The 18,509-nt window shown below is 49.4% G+C and overlaps 1 protein-coding gene across 4 annotated transcripts in view; it reads left to right on the top strand.

Moving 5' to 3' along the window:
* Atp9a (ATPase phospholipid transporting 9A (putative)) overlaps positions 1–18,509 on the top strand; it is a 110,272-nt gene that overhangs the window by 66,042 nt on the left and 25,721 nt on the right. For all 4 annotated transcript variants that reach the window (XM_038330835.2, XM_038330833.2, XM_038330834.2 and 1 more), the window contains exons 14-15: positions 4,717–4,929; positions 16,356–16,517. In XM_038330835.2, the coding sequence (XP_038186763.1) occupies positions 4,717–4,929; positions 16,356–16,517 (375 nt within the window). The remainder of the gene's footprint in view (positions 1–4,716; positions 4,930–16,355; positions 16,518–18,509) is intronic.

Here is an 18,509-nt window from a genome sequence, read left to right on the forward strand (position 1 = left end):
CACATCTATTTTAGGTTATGCTGGGGAGTCAGCCTCAGGACTTTGTGTATTCTAGGCAAGCCCTCGACCAACTGAGCTGCAGCCTCAGATATCCTGAACACTAAAAAATTGTGTGTGCTCTCTGGCCGTTCACTCACTCACTCATTCATTCATTCATTCATTCATTCATTCGAGACAAGGTCTCACTGTGTAGACCAGTTTGGCCTCAAACTCAGAGATCCTCCTGCCTCTACCTCTCAAATGCTGGGATTAAAGGTGCACTCCAGTGCCCAACCACTCTGTGTTTTTAAATACCTACTGAGATACACTTTGTACCATGCTGAAGGTACAGTTGAGTGACTCTCAGTAAACTAACAGGTCCCCAGAACTGGCTGGCTGTGCAATCTCTTGTTCCTCTAGCAGGAGGGACTTGCCCTGCTTTGTTTTATTTGTTGATAAAGGGTCTCACTGTATCCCTGGATGCCTGGAACTCACTGTGTAGACCAGGCAAGACTCTAACTTGCTTTGATCCTCCTGCCTCTACTTCCTTATGCTGTTCTTTTATTTATGCATGTATGTATGTATGTATGTATGTATGTATTTTAATGTGAGTTCTGGGGACCAAGTCACCCCCTGAACCATCTTCTTGGCCTCTTTGATCTTCAAGGGTGGTTTGCAGCTCCAAACCATATAATGTGGGTCAGGCTGGAGGCCCTGATTGTTGCCCCACTCCTGTTTTAGTGGGTGAACCCAGTGGTCCCACAGGACAGCAGGCACCGTGAGCACTGCTGGATGAGGTGAGGCTTGGCCTTGCTCTTGTCCCCTTGCTCTTGAGAGCCCTGGTGTGTAATCTGTAGGCCCCAAGGCAGTGCTTACGAGATGACACACGGGGCACAGGGAGAGAAAGAAGGCCAGTCTGTGTCTGCATGACATTCCACCTCCCAAATTCACACAACACTGACCTCTCCCCTGAGATTCGTGAGCTTGACCCAGGACCTCCGGGGAATATATCAGATGGGCATTTGTCAGGTGCGGTCCTTGACACGTCCTGCAGAAGGAGCCGGAATTCTATCTCTGTTTATCTTCCGTGTGTCCAAGCGCAGACAGAGGTTTACGAGCGCCCAGGTGATGGTGTAAAGAGTGTGATTGTAACTAAACTGGCCTCGTAAACAGTGGTCTCAAACATTCTGGAAGGGAAACTCTACCAGGACAGGGGCTAGGAGGACGTCCCCCTGGCTTGAGGATTAATCATTTAACTCTTTGAAGTTTTTTTACATTTATATTCTTGTGTGAGGGTGTGTACATGGAAGTCAAAGATAACATGCAGGAGTCAATTTAGTTCTCATGTCTGCCTTGTGAGTTTTAGGGATCAAATTCAGGTCATCAGGCTTGGCAACCCCACCTTTTCCCACTGAGCCATCTTGCCAGCCCGTCCAACCTTTTAAAGTAGATATACTTTAAATACACACATGCATGCAGGCACGCATGCACACACATACTGGTGGTTTTGCCTTTCTCCCTCCATAGGACGACCAGGACCAAGGAGTTTCTCCAGGATAATAAAAACCTCGCCTATGTCTGTGGGTGCTATATCTGGTTTTTGTTTTTTCTTGGTATTTTTTTATTATTATGTATACAATATTCTGTCCGTGTGTATGTCTGCAGGCCAGAAGAGGGAACCAGACCCCATTACAGATGGTTGTGAGCCACCATGTGATTGCTGGGAATTGAACTCAGGACCTTTGGAAGAGCAGGCAATGCTCTTAACCACTGAGCCATCTCTCCAGCCCCCTTTTCTTGGTATTTTTTAAGTAAGAAGTGTGTGTGGGTTAAAGGGTCTTTGGGGTTGAGGTTGATAAAGATGAACATGGTGTCAGGTGAGTGAAACCCTTCCATATGTGATTGTGTGGCTGTCACAGGCCTGGTACAGCGGTCAGTATCAGAGGTGCACGTGTATGCGCGTGCACAGACACAGACACACAGACACACAGACACACACACACACTTGGTCTTAGGTATGTGGAGGCTGCTGATGGCTCAGACATTTGCCACCAAACCATCCCAGGGATCCAAGAGAGAACCACCTCCCACAGCCATTCTCTGACCACCACACACTACACTGGTATGATATGAAATAATAATAATAAAAGTCTGACATAGTATAGACTGTGTTTCAACTTTTAGCTGAGAATATCCTTGAACTTCTGATGCTCTTGCTTCCACCTCCTGGGTGCCAGGATGACAGGTATGTGCACACCATCTTTGTGGTACTGGGATTGATCCCAGGACCACGTGAGCTGGGCCCCACTCACTCGCAGGAGCCATTGATTGAACAGCTGAAATAGTCTCAGCATTCATGGTCATTTCCTATCCACCTCATCAGGAAAGTGAGGAAGACACCGATGTAGGAAATGGAGGTGACATGAGAAGCCGGCCACTGATGACCCTGACCTGCCGTCACCCCCACCTTCTGATTGCCTGAGAAGTGGCTTCCCTGTGTGGAGAGTCCCTTTGTGGGACTCCCACTGGCCTGGCTCAGAATGTGTTTCTCCCAGAGCACGAGCCCCCACAGCTGTGGGTTGGCCACATCCCAAACAGCAGCGGCAGCAGCGGCAGCAGCGGCAGCAGCGCTGGCCCCTGTGCACATGGAGCCTGGTTTGCTCTCGATCTTTTCTGACTGAGCCAGCCTGGAACCCCAATTTCTGGAAAGTTCCCCCTTCAGAAGTCTCTGGAGGTGCTCTGCTCAGTTGCTGTCTCTAGCCTGTGGCTACTCCACTCTGCAGACCCAGCCGCTGCCTTGTAGGAAGCTTCGCTGTTGACCCTGATCTTAAATAATGATTCGGTCCAGGTGCAGAGCCGTGTGGGCAAAATGAAAACATGTCCTGGCGGCGCCGTCACATACATTTAATAGGACGTAAATTACAGGCCACTAGAAAGTGTCATCTCTCCAGCAGAGGGGACTTCTTTTAAGCCTTCAGTCCCCTGTATAATTTTAAAGTTAAAATCTTTATAATTAAAAACATTTGACTAATGAGCTGTCGAAGTCGGAGTTCTGATCCCTCACTCTAATTATTGTTACCATGTTGTGCCCTTTGACCTGGAAGTGCAACTTGTGTACTCTTGACATCAGAGGTTAACAGAGCAGGAAGCCAGAGCCCTGTGTGTCCCTGCAGTGACTAGAATAATTTAGTAATTGTTTAATTAGCCAAGGAGCCTAATGCCACTACTAAAAATAGTATTAAAAATTTAATGAATGTCATTTTCTTGTTTCTCAGGACATCTGTTCTCTAGGCCAACCACGTGTCATAGGTGTTAAGCATCACATGTGGCAAAGTCTCACATGGCTTTTCTCTACACGCTTTCAGTGGGATCTACGAACCCATAAACACTTCTGGCTTCCTACGCAACTGTGGCAACTTTGTTCAAAACAGTGACTCTGACCCTGTTCAGCCCAGTGATTTCATATCTATTTGTTTTACACGTACCTATTTGTGTGTGTATGTGTGTGTGCGGGGTCACACATGTGGAAGTCATAGGACAACTTTGAGGGGTCTTTTTGTGCTGTCTGTGGGTCCTGGGGTTCAACCTGGTTTGCCAGACTTAATGTCAAGTGCCTTGACCCACAGAGCCGTCTCTCCAGGCCTTAATATTTATTTTTCTTAGAAATGGAGGAAAGAGCTGGAGAGATGGCTCAGAGGTTAAGAACACTGACTGCTCTTCCAGAGGTCCTGAGTTCAATTCCCAGCACCACATGGCTCACAACCATCTGTAATGGGATCTGATGCCCTTTTCTGGCCTGCCTGAAGACAGGTCACTCATATATATAAAATAAATATTTCTGAAAAAAGAAATGGAGGAAAAAAATGTACCCCTACCTCAGGAGTTGTTTGCTTATTTACCAACTGGTAGTGGGTCTCACGTAGCCCAGGCTAACCTCCTTGAATTTCTGGTCCTCCTACCTCTCCTCCAGTGGTGGGTGACAGGTGTGTCATGCCATATTTTATGGCTGTCAGGAGCTTGGTGGGCAATCGCTCTGCAAACCGCGCCATTCCTCCAAGCAGAAGTGGTACTCGGTTTTCTCGTTTGTTCAGCAGCATCTCTCCTGCCAGGCACTGCTGACCACTAAGCACACAATGATGAGTAGTGTGCACTGTCAGCCTGTGTTCTTGGAGGCCGGGGCGGGAGATCACCACGTGAAAAAGCCAGGTTTAGGTAATAAAGACGTCAAGACGTAGTGGAGGGGCAAGCCTGAGTTGCCATGAGGGGGTGAGTGGGGCTAAGAGGATTAGGGGTGTCAGGGGTCTCTCTGAGTTCACCTCCAAGTGGAAGGCTGTGTGGTGAGACTGAGTGAGCTGTTCTTACAGAAATCTAGAAGGACTGGGATCCCAGGCAGTCTGAGTGGGCAGGGGAGGAAGGTGATGTGGGAGCTTGTGGAGCTTGGCAGTGGCCAGCCTGATGGGCCTGGCACTGAGGAAGAGGACTTGGCTTTTACTGACTGCTGAGCCGGGGACCCATGGGATGGGTGTGTTGACGTTGGGTGTCTCCTGTAATCACTTTCCACCTTACTTGTTTGCTCTCTGTTATTTTATTTGGTAACTGAACCCAGGCCCTCGAGCATGGATAAGCCGGGAATCCTGTGTGCCGAACTGTAGGAAGAAAACACTAACCGCTATTACCATGACATAAGGTCCAGACCCCTGGTCTTTCTGCTCAACTCTTTATTTTCTGTTCCTTTAGCAATCCCAGGAGCCACCGGCTCAGAAGGGCCCCACGGTCACTACCAAGGTACGAAGGACCATGAGCAGCCGTGTGCATGAGGCTGTGAAGGCCATTGCTCTGTGCCACAACGTGACGCCTGTGTACGAGTCCAACGGCGTGACAGACCAGGCCGAGGCTGAGAAGCAGTTTGAGGACTCGTGCCGTGTGTACCAGGCATCCAGCCCAGATGAGGTAACCTTGGGAAGGGCCCAGCCATACTCCATCCCTGCAGGTCAGCAAGGGTCAGGCACGGCTGTGTGGCCCTAACTGTTCATGGTCTAGACCTTGCCTTTTTGATTCCCTCCGTCATGCCCACAAAACTTGGCATCTGATTATAGAAACAGTTTGTTTTATTTTTGGTTTTTTGGGACAGTGTCTCGCGTAGACTGGGCTAGGCGTGTGATGATGTCGGAGTTTGAGATACTCATGCTCGGCACAGTGTCGGCCGGCATGCTGGCTGTGGCTGTGCCTGGCCAGCTGTGGAGAAGCATCCCCTCTCTGCTGAGCCTCATTGTGTCTGTTTTGGGGCTGTTGAGGGGTGTGTGTGTGTGTATGTTCTGTGGTTTGATCTTTCACAGATGCTGTGGTTTGGAGGCTTCCCCACATAGAGAAAATGCTGTATTTCATTGTCTGTTCTTCTAAATGAGATTTGCTTTGTCTTGTTTAAGTTTCTGATTTGTGATTAAAAACAACAAAAGGGATGTTTTTTTCTTGTCTCTGGAGTCTTCAGCAGTCCAGAAGGATCTGGTACTTAAAATTTTTTTTATTGCATTTACTTCTGATGTGGGATGCCCATCTGTATGCTGTGAATATGTTTTATTACCGTTGGTTAATGAATAAGCTGCTTTGGCCTATGGCAGGACAGAATAGAACTAGGCACAAAATCCATACAGAGAGAGAGAGAAAGAAGGTGGGGGTCAGAGAGACACCAGCAGCCACTAGAGAGAGGAGTAAGATGTCAGAACATTACCAGTGAGCCCCAGAGCACGTGGCGATACACAGGTTATTAGAAATGTGTTAATTTTTATGTAGAGCTAGCCAGTAAGAAGCCTGAACCATTAGCCAAACAATTATAATTAATATTAAGCCTCCAAATGGTTAGTTCATAAGTGGTTGCATGTACCATCAGGTGGGAGAGAAACCAGTCCAGCAGGACCGGGCAAGACAGAGCAGAGCTTCCAGCTACATACTTACATATGTGTGTTCATATGTGCCATGGTGCATATGTGCAGATCAGGGGACAACTTCCAAGAGTTAATTTCTTTCTCTATCTGCCGAACCATCTCCCCAGCCTTCCCTTTTCTTAATTAAAAAACTTTTTATTACTTGTGTATCTGTATGGGATGAGCCGTGGTGCACGTGTGAGTCCAGAAGATAACCTCTGGGAGCTGTTTTCTCTCCTACAGTGTTGTAGCATTGGACTCGGATCGCCAGGTTTACACAGCGAGGCTTTGCCCGCTGAGCCTTCTCAGTGCCCTACCCGTTCTTAAAGAACAACTTTATTAGCTCTTCAGTGCAGAGAAAAATGATCTGTAACTCACAAAGGCTGTAGCCACTGATAATACTGTGTACATCCAACTTCTACACAAAATACCAGCGTGTTTATGTAAACATGCCACTTGACAGGAAGAAGCAGGGTTGCTGTACAAGCAAGATCTTTGAGAAAGCCCTACTATTTTGATTCCCTGGGGGATTCCATTTGAACTTGGCTGGGTCCCTTTGAAATTCACTATCAACCAAGCCTGTATAAGCCCAAGGTTAGCTTGCTGGAGCACTGGGGAGCACTGGGGAGTACTGGGAGTAGGCTGCTGTCCCCGGGCAACTGGAGTGATTGCCACTTCTTCTTGTCAAAGAAGCAGGATTTCTGAAATTTGTTGCCAGCACATGGTCAGCCCTGGACGTCTGTGTTCAGCTATAGATTTATAGCCTCAGGGTATGGGCCCTCCTGCCCTCTACTGTAAATCCAGAACTAGGAAAATAATCTGCCATCTTAGGAAAATAATATGCTCAGCTTCCAGTTCAGTGGCTTTTTCTCTTTTCAGTGTATGTGACAGCCCTGGGGGTGTGGGGAGGGGCATAGCAATGGCAAAACTTTCTTTTTTGAGAAAGGGTCTCACTAGTGTAGCTCTGGTTGACCTTGAACTCACTCTGTAGATCAGGGTGGCCTCAAACTCACAGAGATCCGCCTGCCTTTGCACCCTAGCGCTGTGATTAAAGGCGTGCGCCACCACATTAAGCCATCTCACAGCTTTTAAAGTATCATTTCTTTTAGCCTTCAGAAGTCAAGGAGTGCTGTTGTCCTAGCGTCTGGAGTCCACTCTGTCATTCTGACTTCCATGCAGCTAAATTGGCAGGCTACTTTCCTCACGTGCCCTGGGTTCCATCTCCAGCTCCTTGGAAACTGAGTGTGGTGGCACTCGCCTGTGATCACTTGAGAGACACGGGCAGAAGGATCAGAAGTTCAAGGTCATCCTTGGCTACCTAGCACACCTGTGGCTGGCTAGCCTGTGCTACAGTCATTGTTCCTCTCTGAACCATTTCCCCAGTCTCCTTTTCTGAGCACCGATGAAGATTTCCCTATGTGACCCTGTGGGAGGTCAGCATCAGATTGGAGGCTCTCTAAACACCATGTGAGGTGACCTTTGGGTCACATGTATAAAGTGTATGTGAAACTTGAAGGACTGTCTTGTTGACACGTGCCTCCTGTTCCCAGGGTGTCTCGTTGAATATATACCAGTATCCCCAAACCTGAAATCTAAAATATTGTGTTCTTGGGCATTTTGATTGAGAGACAATTCTCCTGAGTTTATCACGAGTGTGATCCTCTTCCCTCCAATGGCAGTATCTTGTATTACCCACTTCTTTGTTATTTTAATTTTATTTATTTTATGTGTGTGGATGCTTTGCCTGTAGTAGGCAGGAGAGGGTGTCAGATCCCTTGCAACATATGGTTGTGAGTGACCATATTGGTGCTGGGAACTGAACCTCTGGAAGAGCAGCTAGTGCTTTTAACCACTGAGCCAACTCTTTAGTCCCCACCCCCAATTTCTTTCTTTCCTTCTTTTTTTAATGATGTTTTTAAGGATTTATTCATTTAGTATGTGTTCTGTCTGTCTGTATGCTTGCTGGCCAGAAGAGGGCACCAGATCTCATTACAGATGACTGTGAGCCACCATGTGGTTTCTGGGAATTGAATTCAGGACCTCTGGGAGAGGTCAGTGCTCTTAACCTCTGAGCTGTCTCCAGCCCCTTTTCTTTTCTTTTTTCTTTCCTTTCCTTTCCTTTCCTTTCCTTTTCCCTTTCCTCTCCTCCTCCTCCTCCTCCTCCTCCTCCTCCTCCTCCTCCTCCTCCTCCTCCTCCTCTTCCTCTTCTTCCTCTTCCTCTTCTTCTTCCTCTTCCTCTTCCTCCTCCTCCTCCTTCCTCCTCTTCTTCTTTTCTTCTTTATGTTTTGAGACAGGGTTTATCTTTGTAGACCAACTGTCCTGGAACTCGCTCTGTAGACCAGGCTGACCTCAGACCTGGAGATCCACCTACTTCTGCCTCTTCCCTATCCCCAGTGCTGGGATTAAAGGCATACGTCACCACCACCCACCTTAAATTTTTTTTACACTTTACTTATATGTCTGTGTGGTTTATGGACATACTGTGGTGGACACGTGGAGGTCAGGGTTCAAGTTATGGGCGTCAGTTCTCTGTCTAGAGATTGAACTCAGGTCAGCAGGCCTTTGTGGCAAGTGAGTTAATTGCTGAGCCATCTAACATGCCCAGAGAAATTATTGATTTCACCCCATACCCCTTAGGGGTTCCTGGTGGTCAAACTAAGGGCTCCTGGATCCAAGGCAGGAGTTCTTCCATTGAATCATATCCCCAGCCCCATCTTTTTTTTTTTTTTTTTTTTTTTTGAGGCAGGATTTCATGTAGCCTAGGCTGGCCACAAACTTTCCATGTAGCAAAGGATGACCCTAAACTTTGGATCCTTGTGCCTCCACTTCCCAAGTGCTAGGATTATAGGTGTATATTACCATGCCTAGTTAACCTGGTGCTGCGGATGGAACTCAGGACTTCAGGCATGCCAGGCAAGCACTTTGTCAGCAAGGCATGTCTCCATCACTCATCCCCCTTCTGGTAACCAGTAATCATCCATGAGCGGAGTATACTAAGGCTGTGCACTGTGGTGTAGACACCGCTTTGATTATTTCTCTTTTTCGAGCTTCTCATTTGTGAGGTCTCCCACTCAGGACCGTCATGGTGGTGCCTCACGCTGTTCTGCGCATCCGTGGCTATGTGGCTGTGTATGGTCTCATTTGTCTTGCTCAGCTTGTTTCTCTGTGAAAACATGAGAAACTTCGGGTGACTTTGCAATTGAGTAGAGAGAGGCAGCTATCTTGCAGGCTTGTCATGGCTCTGGGAAGACTTTTCCACAGTCACTCACACCCTAAATGCTATCTTGTTCCCTGAGCCCAAGCTGCAGGCCCCGGGGACAATGACAGCATTCAGGCGTGTCACAGCTGAACTGGGAGTAGAGCGTTGTATCAGAAAGGCTTTCTAGGGTTGTATGCTCACCCGCAGGGTGAGGCCAAAAGCCAAGGAATTCAGGGAAAAAAATTCCACATCAGCTGGTTATGATGGCACAGGCCTTTAAACCCCAGCCCTTTGGAGCAGAGGCAGGCGGATCTCCAAGTTCAGGGCCAGCCTGGGCTACACAGTGAGACCCTCTTTTAACAAAACCAAGAAACATCCCACACGAATGTTAATTTATCAACCACTGAGGGGAGATTTTGACTAGAAGTCAGAAGGGCAAGGATTGTCTGAGCCATTCAATGGGCTGAGATGTTTGATGGGCTGGGGAGAGTTGGCAAAGCTCAGTTGGTAAAGGGCTTTCCATGCAAGGATTAGTTCAGATCTCGCATGCAATCAATCAATAAAAGAGCTGGGCACAGTGGTGTGGCTATGATTCCTGTGCTGGGCAGGAGATAGATAGCCTGGTCTCTGGAGCTTGCTGGCCAGGCAGCCTGGGAGAATCAGTGGGCTCCAGGTTCAGTGAGAGACCCTGTCTCAAACAATAAGGTAGAGAGTGACTGAAGAGGACACTTTGACATTGACCTCTGGCCTCCTCGTATACATGTGTGCGTTCACACGCACAGGAGCATGGACATGCACCAAACACATATACACATTCTCTCTCTCTCTCTCTCTCTCTCTCTCTCTCTCTCTCTCTCTCTCTCTCTCTCTCTCTCTCTCTCTCTCTCTCTCTCTCTCTCTCTTGTTAGCTTATCCAGACTCAGGCATGTCATTTGTCTTTTTTGTCCCTTTCTTTCTGGTTTGGTTTTCTGGAGCTAGTTCTGTAGACCAGGCTGGCCTCAAACTCACAGAGATCTCCCTGTCTCTGCCTCCCAAGTGCTGAGATTAAAGGCCTGTGCCACCGCCGCTGCCTGGTTAGGCATGTCTTTTCTAAGTGACTCAGTACTTGAAGCTTGAGGTAAGGTCTGGAGGTTGAGTGTTGAGTCCCTGAAACCTGGATCATCTTTGTTCCAGCCACTGACTCTGAAGGTAACAGGCTGTTTTGTTATTGCATGCTGTCTCTAAATTTTACTTTGAAGCAGTACTTTAAAACCTCTCTATTTTTCATGGAAATAAGCTTCTATTGAAAAAGATGAAGATATATTTCAGATGTAGAAATACTTAGCAGCAGCTGACTAAGCTGCTTCAGCTGTCCACTGGCAGCTGCCTCAGTTTACCCCTGGACCGGGCATGCATGCTTTATTCCTGCCTGCTCAGCCCCTGCTGACATTGGAACCTGCAGCCACCACGTGTCTGTGGCTGGTTGTATTTCCCGAGAGGGGAAGGGACCCCTCAGGCCTGTGGTGGATTTATAACCCTAAAAGGCAGCTTTGAGCCAGCTCCTCTATGAGCCCCCAGGGTTTATCTTACTGAAGACCACCAAGGAGACTGTGGGATTAAATGCCAAATATCCCTGCAGAGCCTGTCCTTTCTTTATTAACATGGGGGAGTTGCTCCTGAGTTTGGCCTGGCCTGTTCCTCAAGCACACAGACCCAGGTACTAAGGAGCATTATGAAAGCTTGGTGTGGATGGTTTATGGCCGACCTACAGATGAGGAGACTTCAGGGGCAGCTCTTGGCCAAATGGGCACTTAGAAGGGAGAGTAGGGTGTCTGCTCTATGAATACCCACCCCTTGGGGTGGGGTGCACAACAGACTCTTAAGGCAAGAAGCTTTGGTCCAGGTTGGGTCCAGCTAACTTTACTTATGTGTTTATCATTGGCCTTCATGAACCTTCTGTCTCTGTGGCAGGATCTCTCTATGTAGCCCAGGCTGGTCTCAAAGTCCTGGTCCTCCTCCTTGGGTACTGAAACCACAGGGTGTGACATGCTCAGCACATGGCCTTTTTGTTGTTGTTGTTGTTGTTGTTGTTGCTGCTGCTGCTGCTGGCCTTGAGACCCTGGCTGAGGTGAAGATCAGTGAAGCTGAGGGCCAGGAGGGATTCCACCTCCTGTGGAAGCTCAGAATGACAGGCAAGGACCTGTCTTATAGCACTCTGTGTGGAAAGGCATGTACCCCTTAGATATCCTACTGCACACCCGAGTCCTCTCAACAGGACTCCAGGGGGTCTTACGTGCTCTGTGAGAAAGAGCTCAGAGCAAGTGACAGTTGACTCAGGTTGAAGTCCCAGAGGGTGGAAAGTTCCAGAATGAGTAGTTATTGAGCCCAGGAGGCCCTTGTGTTACGATGGCTAAGGACCTCATCTGAAAGGAGGTGACATGCAGTGGAAGACAGCATCATAGAAGGTATTTACACACATCTGTGCTTCATCTCCTCCACCCCCCCCCCCCCCCCCGTGACATTGGTCATGTTAGCTTGGGCTTCTTCCGTGCGGCTCTTGGGGCCACTTCTCTTCTGGGGTTCTGGGTTCTTTCTGCATTGAAGTAAAGAGCGGGCTTAGGGAAGTTGGTGTAGCTCATGGAAAGCCCCGAGCTACAGGCTTTCCCTTCTCAGGAGAAGGTTTTACAAAGTGAAACAAGAGCTGTGAGGGAGCGGGTGGTGGCGGCACAGCCCTTATCCCAGCACTCAGGACGCGGGGACAAGCAGATCTGTGAGTTCCAGGACAGCCAGTGCTACAGAGAAACCCTGTCTCAAAAATCCAAGAGAGAGAGGGGGGGAGGAGAGAGAGAGAGGAGAAAGAAAGGAGAGAGAGAGAGAGAGAGAGAGAGAGAGAGAGAGAGAGAGAGAGAGAGAGAGAGAGGAGAAGCAAGGTGGGCATGGCAGACTCCTATAATCCAGCCTAGGAAGGCAGGGACAGGGAGCTGGCTAGAGATAGCCTCATCATCAAGCTCTAGGTTTGTCCCACGTGGACAGTGTAAGGAAGGATGTAAGTCTCCTCTTTCCTTCTTTCCGGCTTGTGAATCACGTGTCGGGAGATGTACTCATGTAGCTAAGTGTAAGCGTACCCAGTGTTCCACCATCCAGAGGCAGCAAGTGAAGGCCCGCAGCGCCCCATACTTGAGCTGGCTTGGGAGAGTGGTTCTCAGCCTTCCTAACGATGCCACCCTTTACTCTAGTTCCTCATGTGCTGACCCCAACCATAAATTTATTTTTACTGCTACTTCATAGCTGTAATTTTACTATTGTTATGAATTATAATATAAATATCTGTTTTTTCATGGTCTTTGGGGGGGCGGTCATGACCCACAGGTTGAGAACTGCTGCTCTAGAGGGTTTATTTGTTTTTTGAGACAGGGTCTTGTGTAGCCCAAGCTAGCCTGGCATTTGCTGTGTAATTGAGGAGAACCTTGAATTTCTAATCTTTCTGTCTCCACCTCCCAAGTGCTGGGAAGAAAGGTTTGTGTCAGCATGGCCTGTTTTATCCAATGCAGGAGATGGAGCCTGGGACTTTGTGTATGTTATTTAAGCACTGTGAACTGAGCCACACACATCCATGAATAAGTGTTCTTACTCATGTATACCCAAGAGTATTGCACATACACACACACACACACACACACACACACACACACACAAGGTAGGGGCAATTTGTATGGCTCTTTACTGGTTTGTCAGTTTGAAATTTCAACAGAAAATGGTTAGGAAAAACAGTTGAATGTCAGTGTCTTAGTCTATAATGAAATACCACAGACTGGGCACCTTATGAACAACAGAAACACAGTTCTCAGGGCTCTGGAGGCTGGGGTCGTAGAGCAGGTTACCGGCAGCGTTGGTGTCTGGTCGGCTCCATTCTGGTTCCGACCATATCTCTTCACTGTGTCTCTCATAGCGGAGTGGTACTCTCTGGGGTCTCTTTGAGCCCCTTTCATGACTTAGTCCCCCTCACAAGGCCCCACCTCACCTCCAAAGGCCATCGCATTGGAGATTAGATTTCAGCGTTGATGAATTTCATGTGTCCAGACAGTCACTCCAGCATGGAATCGTCAGGGTCAGCACTGAACAAGGGGATTTCCAGAGACTCACCATTGGAAATCTTTGGAAGATGAAGATGGGGGCTGGAGATGTGGCTCAGTTGGGAGGGTGCCTGCCTGATGTGCACACGGCTCTGGGTTCTGTTCCCAGCACTACACAAACCAGATACAGTGGTGCATGTATTAACCCCAGCAGTGGGAGGTAGAGGCAATGGGATTAGGAGTTGTAGGCCATCCTCAGCCACATAGTAGTTTGAAGCTAGCCTGGACTACATGAGACCATGCCTCAAAGAAAAGAAAACAAAACAGAACCAGAAAATTTGTATGTGTCTTCACTGTTCAGGGTTGAAAGCTACTTAGTCCTGGTTGGCTGAGAGCATCCCCCAAACAGGGCTGCATCATGAAAGTGACATCTTGATAATGTCAAGTTCAGTTCGTCTCTGCAGCAGAGGCCAAGGTAGAGATCTGATGTCTAACTTGGATTAAACATCCAAGCCAAGATGCCTAAAGATAGGATTAAAATTATTTTTAACAAAAAAACCAAGTGTATGGGTGTTTTGCCTGCAGGTATGCCTGTGCACTGTGTGTGTGTGTGTCTGGTGCCCAAGGAGGCCAGAAGGAGGCTTCAGATCTGGAACTGGAGTTACAGATGGTTGTGAGCTGCCATGTGGGTGCTGGGAACTGAATTTGGATGATGGGCAAGAGCATCAAGTGGTCTTAGCCCCTGAGCCCTCTCTCCAGCACCTGAAAATAGGATCTCGCGAACTGAGAGCTCATCTGCTTGGAGTTGCTGATTTATGGGAGACTTCGAGAGTATAGAAAAGGAAGCCTAGACTTGAGGCCCAGCAGGACCTACCTTAGGGACCAGCAGGTCAGCCAAGGGGATATTCAGGCGATACTGAAACAGATGTGGCAGAAGCAGAGTGGGAGTGGCATGGGATTGGAGGTGGGCAGCACTGCCAGGCATCCCCCTGGGAGCCGTATCAAGAATATACAGTGGTTTATTCTTGTAAACCCCACCTCACCTTGTTCCAGTGCTGTAAACCAGTATGCACCCAGGAACTTTGAACTTTGACCTCCCCTGAGCTAGTCTCATGTGGTGTCTGGTCTTGTCTCTTGGCAGGAGGAGGGGCACTTGTTGGGGTGCAGCAACTAGATACCCCACAATTCTAGGCAAGACCACAGGTACTTCTCAGTGCACCATCGGGCTGAGCCAAGGACTTCAGTGGGTTTTGCACTTGATAAAAATCTCTCTTCAGATGCTATGATCATCGGTTTCTCTTAATCCCAGCAGACTTCCCAGTCTCTCCTTTCCCAAGCTCCTAACCACAGTCACCAAGCCAACCCTCTGCAAGAGACTTGTCTCCTTAACCCCCTGAAGACCAAACTTTATGAGAAGTTGGGTGCCTTCCTTCCCCACCCCCAGGATCTCGTGGAGCACAGGAGGCCTTGGTCCTCTGGACCTCCTGTCCCTGAGTGCTGGGACACAGGCATGCCCACTGTGTCTGGTTTATGCAGTGCCCAAGCTCAAGCCCAAGACTTACACATCCAAGGCGAACACTCTCGCAGCCCCGGAAAGCCTTTTGTAATGTTGCCCATGACTTGCTAGCAGGCAAGTGGATGGGAGATGTTTTAGGACGAAGTTGTTACTGGGCCCAGATGCAGCTGCGGGATTCCGTCTTCTCTGGACACCAGACCGCACATATTGGTCAGGGTTCTCCAGAGGAACCCAACTGACAGAATGGATTTATATATGTAAGGGGTTTATTAGAAGATCTTACAGGCCATGGTCCAGCTAGTCCAACAATGGCTGTCTACCAACAGAAGGTCCGGGAGCCCAGTAATTTCTCAGTCTATGGGGCTACATGTCCAGCTGCTCTTCAATAGGTTCTGGAATCCTGAAGAGGTAGGCTCTAATCCAGTGGAGGAACGAACTTTGCCATCGAGAGTGAGAGCAAACAGAGAGCAAGCTTCCTTCCACATCCATTATCCAGGCTGCCAACCTAAGGTGTGACCCAGATTAGAGGTGGATTGTCCCACCTCTAAAGACCCAGATTAGAAGTGAGTCTTCTAATTTCAAATGATTAAATTACAAAAAAAATTTCCTCAGCTGGCAGTGGTGGTGCATGCCTTTGATCCCAGCACTCAGGAGGCAGAGGCAGAGGCAGAGGCAGGTGGATCTCTGTGAGCTTTCGGCCACCCAGGGCTACACAGAGAATCCCTGTCTCAAAAACAAACAAACAAACAAAAACCCAAAAAATTCCTCACAGGTATGCCAAGCCCCTTGGGTTTTAGTCAATTCCAGATGTTGACAGTCAAGAATAGTTGTCATGCTGTACTTCCTTGTTGCTGGCTCCTCCCCCATTTTAAAGTCCTCAGTGACAGCTGAGCTCAGTCCCCGACCACAGCCTGAAAAGGTTGTGGGTCATTTGGAAGAACCTCAGTGTGAGCACTTACCCATCTGTGCCTGCCATCCATACCCATGGAAAGGGACTGGGACTCGGGCCTCTTGTCCTGTCAACTTTGTAGGTGGTAACAGTAGGGCCCAGCAACACAGGCTTATGTAGTTCATGAAGGCCTGGCTTCTGACTGGCCTGGGATTGGCATTCTCTCTCGGGTCTGCTGAAGTGGATCGAGCCTAAGGCTGGCCCTCCAGGAATAGAGTGGCCTGGACCTTTGCCCCAAGCAGATGAGGGTTGCCTCCTGGCCTGGCCCCTGCCACTTCTCAGCTCCATCGCCGGTGGGCAGTTCGACGACCTCCTGGGAGTCTATGTTTCTGGCTGGTGCAGTGTGATCACCGTCAGCTGTCAGCAGTGCCGCCTTCCCAGCTGCGCTAGCCACAAATGCCCCACAGGTTGCTGCAAGCCGTTCCTGCCCTTCTAATGGGGGGGCAGTTTACAGAATCACCCACTAAAGACTTGACTATGTCTAATGGAGAGTAGTGTGCCCAGCTAAGGGAGAGCCAGGGGTGAAGACCTCCTTGTTCCCTACCCTTTCTTTCCATATGGGTAGCAGGCTTGGTGCAAAGTCTTTGGGAGGGAACTGTGGTTGCAGGGCCTCTGCCACATGCCTGTGGTGTGAGGCTGCTTTCAGGCCTGCCAGACAGACAGCCCCTTCTGCCTCCGCCTCCCCTTTCTCAGTGTTCATGTGCAGGGTGTCTGATGTCCCACACTCCATTTCCTCCAGGTGGCCCTGGTCCAGTGGACAGAAAGCGTGGGATTGACCCTGGTGGGCCGAGACCAGTCCTCCATGCAGCTGAGGACCCCTGGCGACCAGATCTTGAATCTCACCATCCTGCAGGTCTTCCCCTTCACCTACGAGAGCAAGCGGATGGGCATCATCGTGAGGGTGAGTGGAGTCCTCCCCCACCCCTCTGTCTTCCCCTGCCCTTCAGCGTCTTCCCCTGCCCCTCAGCATCGTCCTCCTACCCCTCAGCGTCCTCCTCCTGCCCCTCAGTGTGGTCCTCCTGCCCCTCAGCGTCTTCCCCTGCCCCTCAGTGTCCTCCCCTGCCCCTCAGCATCGTCCTCCTGCCCCTCAGCGTCTTCCTCCTGCCCCTCAGCGTTGTCCTCCTGCCTCCCAGTATCCTCCCCTGCCCTGAAAAGTATGCATCAGGGATCCTTACACCTTGCTGGGGCCTCATTACTGTCACTGAGACTAGTGAGGGAGTGTGATTCCAAGCAGGGAGGAAATGGGCTTCACCAGTGGACACACCCGGGTCCTCCTGCCTGGTGAGCTTGGCTTTCAAGCAGTGAACATGTCAGGGAGCTCTCTGTAGATCATGTCTCATTCTCAATCCCTTAAAAAAATTACACTTTTGTTTATTTAGCGTATATCAGCAGGAGCCAGGGAGTAACATACTACACTGTGTGTGTGTGTGTGTGTGTGTGTGTGTGTGTGTGTGTGTGTGAGAGAGAGAGAGAGAGAGAGAGAGAGAGAGAGAGAGAGAGAGAGAGAGAGAGAGAGAGGAGAGAGAAAGAGTCAGAGGACAACTTGAAGAGTCGGTTCTCTCCTACCATGTAGATCCCAGGACTCAAAATCACCCCATCAGACTTAGCAGCAAACGCCTTAACCTGCTGAGCCATATTGTTGGTTCTCTCACCCCCCCCCCCGTGTGTGTGTTGTATGGGAGTTGAACCCAGAGTCTTGCACATACTAAGCAAGTCACACGCCCAGTTCCTATTCTTTAGAAAAATTATTATTTATATGTATGTGTGCATGTCTGTGTGGGTGTATGCCCATGTGTGCAGGTGCCCATGGAGGCTAGAAGAAGGTGTCATATCTGCTGGGGCTGGAGTTACAGGTGGTTATAAGCTGCCTGGCATGGGTACTGGGATCTGGGAAGAGCAGGAAGTGTTCGTAACTCCCAAGCCATTCCTCCAGCCTGCCACCTGTACTTCATAGCTCAGACCCACATAGCAGTCAGGTGTGGTGGCTCCCACCTGCTATCTCAGAGCTGGGAGTAAACAGGGAGGTCCCTGTCAGTTCTGGGCTAGCCTGTGCTACAGAGTGAGCCCAGTCTCCAAAGAACAAAAGCACGATAAAACATTCACAAAATATAAAATAACCATTAAAAAGGGAACCATTTAAAAGTTGCTGTGAGAGTCTGGACACTTGGCTCCCACTGACGGTGGAATTTTAGATGCTTCTGGGACCTTCAGGAGGTGGAGCCTCACTGGGTGATGTGGGTCCCGGGGGACAGACTTGAGAGTCCTAGCCCAACCCTGCTTCCTCTTCGCTCAGGTTCCTGAGTGCGGAGGCCATGTGGCCATGTGACCAGTTGCCTCTCTTTCCTGTCACCATGCCTTCCCCCACCATGATGAACCTTATCCCCTAAGCAGGGCCAGAAGATGCTTTCCCTCCCGCCTCTCCCCTCCCTCCCTGAAGTTGCTTCTTCTCAGGGTCTGGTTGTAGCAAAGAGGAAAGTGACGACCTGGGCTGGTGCCAGCCTCGTTTGTTCTCTTCCACGACTGTGTAGACTGTTTGTCACAGCCAGAGAACCGCTTACCACTGAGTCTGATCATAGGACCCACACCAGCGAAGGAGAGATGGGACTCTGAGCTCCACACCCGTGCTGTGGCATGTGTGCTCATGCACACGCGCGCACGCGCGCACACACACACCACACACACACACACGCACACACATGCACACACATGCACACGCACACACATGCACACACACACCGCACACACACACACACCGCACACACACACACGCACACGCACACACATGCACACACACACATGCACACACACACACACACACCACACACACACCACACACACACACCACACACACACCACACACACACACCACACACACACACACACACACACACAC

The sequence above is a fragment of the Arvicola amphibius genome, chromosome 5, assembly GCF_903992535.2.
Source record: "Arvicola amphibius chromosome 5, mArvAmp1.2, whole genome shotgun sequence".
In the NCBI taxonomy this organism is placed as follows: domain Eukaryota; kingdom Metazoa; phylum Chordata; class Mammalia; order Rodentia; family Cricetidae; genus Arvicola; species Arvicola amphibius.